The 10245-nt window shown below is 47.1% G+C and overlaps 1 protein-coding gene across 1 annotated transcript in view; it reads right to left on the reverse strand.

Moving 5' to 3' along the window:
- The window catches only part of PCYT1B (phosphate cytidylyltransferase 1B, choline), a 31493-nt gene extending 23533 nt beyond the window's left edge, over positions 1 to 7960 (reverse strand). Inside the window, exon 1 of the mRNA XM_050905591.1 lies at positions 7844 to 7960. Within this exon, the coding sequence (XP_050761548.1) occupies positions 7844 to 7960 (117 nt within the window). The remainder of the gene's footprint in view (positions 1 to 7843) is intronic.
- Between the last annotated feature and the right edge of the window lie 2285 nt (positions 7961 to 10245).

Below are 10245 nucleotides of genomic sequence, written 5' to 3' on the forward strand. Positions count from 1 at the left end.
AGTGAACATTGTGAAAAATGAAAATCATGTTGTCTCATGTATTACCTTTAGTAACCTTGACCCAAACAGGTAAATTTATGAGCAATGAAGTTGTAATTGAATGTTACTAGTGGGTGCCTCCAGGTACACTTTTCACAAACAGTTCCAGTATTAGCACGTGTATCAAAATAAAATCTAGCCTGTTCTCCCACAGTTCTGCTGACTCAGGGAGGTGGATGTAAACTAAAAATAGGGCAAACTAACCTAATAAGAGCAATAACTTAAAAAAAAAATCTGTTTGCAAGCATTTCAAATTGCCTTATTCTCATTTGTTTTTTCTGGGCTTTATCTTCAATCAAATATACTTTGCTTGTCATTAAGTCAGTAACGATTAAGTGCAAGATGCAATTACAAATTGAAGATATAATAGAAGAAAAGCAGCTTCCACTGCCTTCTTAAGAAGCACAATGATGTATATGTGTACAGATTCATAGATTATGAAACTAGAACAACTATTATATAATCTAGTCTAATATTTGCACAAGGCCAAAAAATTTCGTGACAAGATTCCTCCGTGACAGCCATGACTTTTGACTGAACTGGAACACGTTATTTAGAAAATAAAATCCATCCTAGAGGTAGGACAGGCCCCAAGTCAAGCAGAGCTCAAGCGAAAGAACTGCTGATGAAGCACCTCAGTCTCCATGAACACCAGCTGGAAAAGAAATGTGACCCTCGGCAGCTTACCCACCTGAGCCCGCTCCCCTGGCACAGCTGGAAGGAGCACTGCGTACAAGTGACCCAGGTAGGGCTCATCGAAAGAACACACCGCAGCTAAGGCGGCGTGCAGCCTGTGAGCCTAGATGTCCTCCTGTCCTGATGGCTAGAGACTTAGCCGAGCTGTCAGATGTCCCGGCACTGAGGAGGGATATGCAGTATTTCAGGATAAAGAAGTATGCGGCTCCTTCCGTAGACAGCTGCATAGGTAACCAGGGCACTGGTTACCAAGTGGCAGCCTGCAGACACCATCACAAAACGGGGACGTTGCAAGGGGACTGCAGAACCAAACTGGCCGTAGTGCATTTGCAATTCAACGCTGAATGGCAGGTGCTTGCTTGCCCTCAAGTAATGCTGAGGGTTGGCCACGGTCAACAGACCAAAAATGTGTAACCACTGCTCTAATGCCACTCTGTGTTTTATTGATCAATCCAGAAACTGGAGATAACGTCAGTTCATATGTTTTGGATTTCTAATACCCATTTCTTTTTACTTGTACATTACTGTACACACCTGATGTATGGCTAAAAGGACGTAACTTCAGCTTTAACGTAGGCAAGGGTTAATGAACTGAGTGACTGTGAATTGGGTGAATTTGGCCCAGTATTCAATCTCTACTTGTGCTTCCACATAAAGATACTTAACGTCTATCAATTATTTCATGCCAGATGTAGGACAGTATTTTATATAAACTGTTACTCAAAGTAGAGCTACCTTGAAGCAAAAAACCTCCCATTTTTCCTCCCGCACAGGAGGCACGTACTCTCTGCAGTTCCCCAGCTGGCAGGCAGAAGCACCCTGGGAAGAACTATTTTCCCACAGGGAGTGCACTGGGCTTCTCTACCAGATCCCTGATTCAACCAGTGCCTTTCACAAGAGCTTTTCACCTTATGCTGTCTGTCTACGTGTGTGTAGGAAAGGAAAGCAGATTATGTGGAAACAAAGGTATAAGCACGTATTGGGACAGACAGTTCTGGCTGCATTGAGTGTCTGTGCATGATCCTGGATGTGCAGTTATACGCTACACATACTTCTTGCCCGTGTAGTTAGTATTTGGCTCCTAATTCTGTATTTCTTCTGCTCCACATCCATGTATGTGTTGGGTTTCTTTTTATATTTTATACATATGTTACGTTACAATGTTGTTTATGTTTTTGAGGAGGGAGCAGAGAGAATCTATTTACAATGGTTTTCTACTCCTTTTTAAAGATCTGATACAAACCTTCATAGTAACGACAACAGCACAGTTTAAGAAATTGGTAATATTCTCCTAGTAAAAGCTGCTTCTAAAATAGCATTGCATATATGCATTTGCAAGCAAGGAATGCAATACATCATAGAATGTAATGTTTTCTCCCTGTGTTTATGTGTCATTTGTGAATCCTGAAAAAATATCTGTAGTTCTGTATATCTGACGAATAGGTATTGCAAAATGTTTTTGCAGAGACTATGGCATTTCAGAACGTATACCACTTGCATGTCCTTTGATGCAGTAAAGGGAAATCAGAGCAGATTTTTGGTGTCTAAGCGCAATTGTTTATTTTTTTTTAAGTACGGCAAAGATTGCTACATGTCCCCAAGTGCAAAACACATTTGGCATGTTTTTATAGGTTTGTGCTTTTATGTAGTAGCCAACATTTATCAAAATGAAAATTAATCCAGAGCAAAACCCAAACTTGTAAAGGACCAAAAAGATACTTGGTCAAATAAAGTCACTTTGGGTTCCTTAAATGTAAGGCTATTTACATATATATTTATGCTTAGTTCCACACTGAAGTAAACAGATGGCAGACCCCGTAAGTCATAACATCACGTAAGAGAGAAACAGATGCATGGGACACTTTTTAACCACAATAAAACCCCCTAAATTCATCACTAGCTCCTCTGACTAAAATTGCGTATACCTTTCAGTGATACAGGAAAGATAAATACGAAGATCTATGGAAGCTCATGGAAATAAAATATCTGAAATAATTCTAGAGGCTGCATCAGACCCTCTCAAAACACTGTTTGCAAATACGAAGGGAGGAAGGCATCCAGGGATGAAAATATAGGAATCCCAGGCATGCACACTTTTCTTGCAATTATTTCAAATTTTGTGCTTAACATTTAATTGCTTAACAGCAGCAACAAGGAAATTGTCTGAAGGAGTCTAGTGCCCCCTTAAACCATTATACAGCTCCAGTGAGTGACTAAAACGTTCTCCTCTACCCTTCAATAAAATAAAAAAAAAAAAAAAGTGTTTTCCAAATGTACTTGAATAATTTGAAAAAATGAATTCATGTATTCTCATTTCTTCTAAAAAATCAACAAAATAAACAAAATGGCTAAAGCACCTGATACCTAAAATGATGTGAGAGCTGTGATCTACAATTGTACCTGAGTCTCATTCTCCAAAGTACTGTAGATTCAGCAGCCCCAAGATATTTGATACGTAATTCCTATTGAACTGTAAAGTCTGTAGCCTCTGAATCTCAAGACACAGCAGTAGAAGTAAATCCAGGCTTGGGAGCAGGCACTGGGATTGCCAGGGTGAACCTCAAATGGCCCTGATGCTTACAGTGCCTTGGCAGAACATGTTTTATCTGCCATATGGATAGGTCCTAAGTCTCCAGTTAGTTTGTCCTTGCAATGGTGATGCTAAGCAGAAAAAACTAGTTGGGTACTTCCACACAGGGCCCCGATGCCATTTCCTGCACAGGCAAATGGGATCTGGCCACAGCTCGAGCTGCCTGAGAACAGGCATCTGACGGTAGCACGGATGTCACGTAAACATGATCTCGGGAACAGGCCAGTATTCCTGGGTTCGCATTGCCAAGAACAGAGCAGACACAGCAAAAAGCACCTATCTGCTTCTTTACGTCATCTTGAAGATAGATTCCCTTTACTTTAAATTCATGAAAACTGCTGCTTAATTCCTGCCTGGCCCTCTACCCACCAATGTCCCCGCGAGCACAGGCCAAACCAACCACCCACCTGTCTGCACCCTGTAGTTCACCAGCTAATTCAGGTGGTTTTCTGCTTATCTGGTTTCTTAAGGTTCCTTAAGTTGTGCCTGACTCCCTGTGTGTTGCAGAAGAGCCTGTATTCCTCATTCGGGCTCAATCTCACACTAGACTCAAAGCACAACGAGGTAGGTACTGCGATGGAAACATACTTTTCGTTGCCCTGCATTCCCTTAGCTGACCTAACCCTAAGGACTTCAGCCAGTTTTGAAAATAAGACGTTGGTACCCAGGTCCCAACAGTACTTTCCCAGATGTTCCCACTGAGGCCTGTGTTGGATGAGAGAGACGTGAAATACGAGGAAAAGAAGCTCTCAGTGTGTTCAAGGGAAAGATGAGACCAAGCAGTAGGTTTTGAAGCTTGTTTTCAAGTATGTTTCGATGTGTATTCAGTTTTGCTTTATCTGCAGCACTGTCCTTATAAATTGCCATTTTTTCCTTTTATGAAAGACACTATCTGGAATTGTCTTCCTGGACAAAGTGTGTTGAAGCGCCTGTTTGTTTCTTTCAGGGTGAGGATTGGTAATTCTCGAGGTGCACACCGATCCTTCAAGGAGCTGCCCACATGTGGGACCAAAGTCTTGTGGGACCAAAGTCAAACTCTTGATCCCAAGGAACAGAAATAAATTATAAAAACCAAGCAAATCATTTCACAAGGCTTTGTACTTACTCTTTGGTGTTTCCTCCTACAGTATCTCTGCCATCCAGTTAAACTAAGAGCTTGCCTCACTTACGGGCCTTTTTAGTACAGATGCACACAGGCAAACCCTAACGCTGGGATTCCCAGGCTGAGATCCACAGCCCAGCAGTGCTCTGCAGCTTGTTGAAAGTTATCATCTGGGGGCAACTGCCATACCTTGAATGTGTGGCATGATAGGACCAGCAGCGATGTTTATCCCGTTTAAAACAATGAAAGCCCCTATGACCAAACCATGGGTATCCTAGAGTTTAAGTAGGAGAAGCAATGCTCACTTAAAAAAATGGATGGGACAGTGGTAGATGAGAAAGTGGCCTAACCCAGCAGTTTGGTCCAGACGAGAAATGGATAAATGCAAAACTATACAAACCAGGATTGGAGAAACACTATTTGTGGGGTTTTTTTCTTGACTACAAAACTGCTAAAATCACTGCAACAGATAAAGTGGCAACTCTGATTGGTTTGTTTCTCCGTTGTGCATTGAGACTAAGGTACACGTGTCACTCAGAGGGAGATTTTCCTGGCATTCAGATACGTGGAAGTTGACAATGTAAAGAAGGCAAAGATTAAGTGAGAGATGGACCCGGGGAATTGACTGAAGCATGAATGCTCATTAATGCCCTAGTGGGTTAAGAAAACCCAAAGAGTGTCTTGGGAAAAAATTAATGGCAATTTATATCACAACAGTACTAGGCACTGGAAAACATCAGGTTTCAATACACATTGAAACTTACCTGAGAATTGCCTTCCATGTCCCCTGTTCTCCTGCTCTTTGAAGGATACAGGGGTTTTCTTTAGTCCTACTGTGACACTTCCTGCCAAGCTAGCAGACTCCATAGCCTAAAATCAGAGGATCTAGTGGCAGATATCCATTAAAAATATTCACAGTTTTAAGGCTTTAAATAAATAATTCTTGTTTTAATGAAAAGGACGACAACTGTTTCAGAAAAGAACTAACCCCCTTTTCATCTTCTAAAATTTGAGCTGACTCTGACGTTATATTTCTTTTCTTAACAAAAATTACTTCTTAAAAATGAGCCTATATTAAGAACTTGAAAGCCCAGATAATTAATTTTAGAGATGCGTGATAACCAATGAACAGCATTAAAAAGTCATCTGTAAATATCACAGACTTTACTTGCCACCAGTTATATCATTCTGAGGTACCAAAGCCATCCTGAGGTGCCATCCTGAAGTCCAGGATAATACAACGATACTAAAATGTTAACTGAGACACCCTCTTTCATTTATATTAATGAAGTAAGTGACTTGCTTACTGGCCCACCACTGTACATGCTGCCTTCAAAGGAGTGGGATCAGAGAAAGTACTGAAGATCTTAAAAAAGATCTGATAAGAACTTGATATCCATGCTATTAGATCATCTGTCAAAGGGTGATTCACTTTAACTCTTCAGGACACCAGCTGTGAATTCTTCTCACTTTAGACATGACTTGACTACGTTTGCTTGCATCACTCCTTATGCCCTAACAAGTACGGTGTATTGCACTATACTTCACTAGGCAATTTTTTTTTGCCTGAAGATAATGAAGATCTGCTGACTGACAAAATATCACTTTATAAGGACACACTTTCCATAAATCTTTATTCAAAATGTCTCCATTGTCCATTATTGGTACTCAGGAAGCTCTAAAACATCATAATGAATTCCTGTTTTGTTCGTGTACTCTAGCTGTCACCTTAATTTCCACAGAAATTATACTGGAATGCATGATACTGTAAATACTGGCATCATATTGTCACTTCTTTCTTTAAAATCTTTTAACATGTCAGACTACATAGAGTAATATATTCAAACGGGTTGTTACATCTGAGCTTTTGACAGAGAAATCTTAGACAGCCTGTACGAACACACTGCAGTAACAACATGTGAGCTAACTTTCCCTATTAAAACAGCTCCAAAAGCCTTCCATGAACAAATTAACAGTCTTCTTTTTAAAGTTGATTCTAATTATAACACTAGGAAGTAGAAAAGATTAATTCAGGTCAGCTCCAACGACTGTTGCTATTTCTTGTCATATCAGAACAACGTCTCAACGTCTCAATAGCGTTGAATTTAATTACTGAAGTTTGATGTTTAAATATGTTTTAATTAGGACTGTGACTGAATTCTGGTGTTAAATGATCTAATTTCCAGTACTAAACTGTTGCATCCATCATGCACTTTCACACCTTGATACTGTCTCTGCATTTGTGTGTGTGCGTATATGTATTGTTATTATTATTTTTCTACTGCCTTGCCAATGGTGCATACCATGTTGGGGAAAGGAGTGATCATTCCTGATGGGAATAATAAAAGGTTTAAATAAGAAGCAAGGAAACATTCCAATTATTTTAAATTAGCACATGAAAAAAGGGCAGCTCTCAGAACCTTAACTCTTGGGGTACAGCAGCCTTGTAAAGTTGCCTGCACGATCTGAGGGAGCCTTCCCTCACCTTTAACCAAAGACCATCAAAGGAGTTTATTTCTACTATCGCTCTCCCGGCTCTCCCTCATCCAGCCGTCCCCCCCAAAACGCAGCTCTCCAAGACTCTCTTCCTTACACATCCCGAATCGAACAGGAAACTCCTCACTGGGCTCTGAAGTTGAGAAAAGTGGGGTTTATCATTCCTGGGTGCACGACACCTGGTCGAGGGGCTGGCCTGCAGGGCTCAGCAGGACCCGGGAGGGTCACTGAGGAGGAGGAGGCTGCCGGCCCCGGCAGGACGCGCCTGCGAGCCGGGGCCGCGGCTCGGGCACCGCGCAGCGGCCCGGGGAGAGGCCGGGACCGGCCACCGCTCCCCGCAGCCGCCTCCTCCGAGTGTACGCTGCTCCGCTGCCTTCATTATTAAAGGCATGCAGCTTTTTTTACTGTAATAGGGCTTTACCGAGTCACATGCTTCCCACTACCTGAGCCGAAATCGTGGCTTTGTACTCCGGCTACTTCATGCGAGCCTTTCACAAATGCGGCAGACCTTGCCACATCATTTCCCAGATGCACCCTTATCCGTCGGGGGCTTGGAGGGATTCTTTCTTTTGCTTTCAAAGAAGGGACCAGAAATTCTGCCTAGCTGTCACTGCACTCCCCGAAGTCCCCACACGACAAAGCACAGCAAGGGCAGCCCGGACGGGATCCGCACCCGCAGGTGCGGGGACAGCCCGCCCCCGCAGCAGCCTCGGCTTTTCCTTTCCCCGCGGAGGCGCGGCGCTACACAAAGGGACGCGCCGTAAGACGGCCCCGGCCTCTCCCTCCCTCGCCCCCGCCCCGCCGCCGCGCCCCCCTCCCGCACTCGCCCCCCGCCCCGCCGCCCCGCAGCGCCCGGGGAGGCTCGGGCGGGAGGGCCGAGGTGGGGCCGAGCCCCCCGCCCGGGGCCGGGCCCGACTCACCAGGCGAGGCTGGGGGCAGGTGTGCTCTAGCTCCTCCATGGCCTCCGAGCGCCGCGCCTCAGAGGGGGATTTCGGGATACCTGTTTCTGACTCAGCATCGGGCGCGAGCACTGGCATGGCCGGCGGCAGCCTCGCCCGCCGCCGCCGCCGCCGCCGCCCGGGCCCGCCCGGCGCGGGGCTCCGCCGTCACGCGCGTGCCCGCCCCGCGGGGGGTCTCCCCGGGAGCCGCTCGGGGGCACGGCCGCCGCGCGTCGCCATGGCAACCGGGCGGCCGCCGCGCCGCCGCCCCCTCCGCGCGGGGGACGCCGCGCTCATTTGCATGCGGCCTCCTGGTTGGCTGCTACCCCCGCCGCGCCACCGCGGCCCCCGGCGGCTCCCCGGCCGGCCCCGGCCCCCGCGGCGGTGGCGGGCCCGCGGCGCTGCGGCCCTCCGCTGGCGGGCAGCCCGCTCGGGGCGCCTGCTCCGGTCCCCCAGAACCGTGTCCTCCCCGCGCCGCACCGGGGCGGGGTGTGCCCTCCTTAGGCCCGGCGTAGTGCCACGCGCCGAGGCGTGCCCGAGCGGCGCGGGCATTTGGGAGGCAGAAGGCGCGCCGAGAGCGCCGCACTGGCGTGTCTCCCCCGAACCCGTGCACAGCTGCACAGCCGGGCCGGGCGCCGCTTCAGCCTACACCTCCCACGGGCCCGCCGGCCCTGGCCGGCCTCCGTGAGTCCCTCACGGTGACCTGCGGTGAGGTTCGACCCGTTCAAAACTGACCGCGGTGATGGGCGGGAGGCGGGGGAGGAGACGGCGCGGGCGGGCGCGGTGCTGAACGGACAGCTCCTGCCCGCAGCGCCACGCGCCCCGCCCCGCCCCCCTAGCTGCGCGGCGGGCCGCCGGGGGGGGGGGCAGCGGCGGCAGGGCTCCCCGCGGCGCCCGGTGCTTGGCACCGCCTCCGGGGGTGGGCCAGGAGCGGCCGCCCGCTTACCCTCCCTGGGGAGGAAAAAGGTGGTGGGTGGGAGCGGCTCTTCGGAGTAGGGCTGAAATATCTGGGCACTGCCGTGTGTTACGTGGTTTTCAGTCAGTGACGTCAAAAGCATTCAGGGGACAGGGGTGTGTTTCTTTCAGAAATACACACTCACTTCGACTTGGGTTGAGTTTCCAGGCAGTGCTTTTGCAAATCTGCGGTACTAAAGAAATAAAGTTGCTTTTTAGTGAAAGGGATTATATCACCGTTCGGGTAAAAATGTTATTCTCTTCCGCCAAGAGGTGGATAAAAGGGCGTAGTCGTAATGCTAGCAGCTCCGTCTACACGCAGTGAAACGTTTCTATCACAGCCAAATACGTGACAGAATTCCCAGGCCCTTAGCGAGGAACGTGGCTCATGCCTGCCCAGGAGTCACGACTACATCGTCAGCCGTGCTGTGCGGCTGTGGCTTCTATACTGCTGAAGCGAGATACCTGGCCTTCTTACTCTTACATAGCAAGAGAATATGATCAAGATAATATAAAGCCAATGCTTTTTAGAACAGAGAGACTCCATTGGCTATTGCTAACCTTGACAGATTCGTTAAAGTGGACTCCAGCAGTACTTAGCTGCAGTGGGCACTGTGAGCATTGTTTTTAAAAATCAGACTTCATCAAGGGACACAAACATTCAAGGCCATCCAAAGCCATGAGGAGTTACAGGAGATTTGTGCCTCAGGGTCATTCCCTAGGACTTGAGAGCTTCATTTCAAATGTCTTATCTTTTGCTCACCTTCAAGGGAGGCCAAGTGCAATACAAAAAACCACATGAGCTATGTGAAAGGGAAAGGGGTAGGTAAGCAAAGAAGAGGAGATGAGAAAGAAAGTAGAAAGAAAAGAGAATGTGAAAAGAAAGAATGAGACAGCAGTCAAGGAAAAAGGAAAATACATGCCAAAAGAGGTGACTGAGCAAGGAAAACAGGTAGCCAAACTAACTAAATCTCACAGCTGAATCTTTTTCTCATAACTAAGTTCCTTTATCAGTTATTCTGTGAGGGCTACTCACACATTATGGAAAGCATACTCCAGGGAAATGATTAAACCATGATTAATGCAGCACTCTGCCCGAAATTTGTAGCTCATTTTCTGAGGAAAAATATTTGCAGGAGCGTTATGCCGTTAGAAGAGTATTTGGACAGCATGGCTGAGCAGTGTTAGGACTAGAGCAGCCAGAGGTAGCAGGTAGCCCTTTTATAAACCCAACCACATAGGCCAGCTCTTAAGAGACGGGCGCCGGTGTGCTGAAGGAGTAGCACGAGGTGCGGACGTATCCGGGGTCAGTGTCCAGCCCTCCCTGACCAGGCGGGTGCGTGGGAATAGAGACGAGAGGGAAACGGACCTTCTTGCAGCTGGATGATTGCCAATAAACTGGAAAGGTAAACTCCCTTGCCTTTTATATA

This window comes from Gymnogyps californianus, chromosome 1 (genome assembly GCF_018139145.2).
Source record: "Gymnogyps californianus isolate 813 chromosome 1, ASM1813914v2, whole genome shotgun sequence".
Lineage (NCBI taxonomy): Eukaryota > Metazoa > Chordata > Aves > Accipitriformes > Cathartidae > Gymnogyps > Gymnogyps californianus.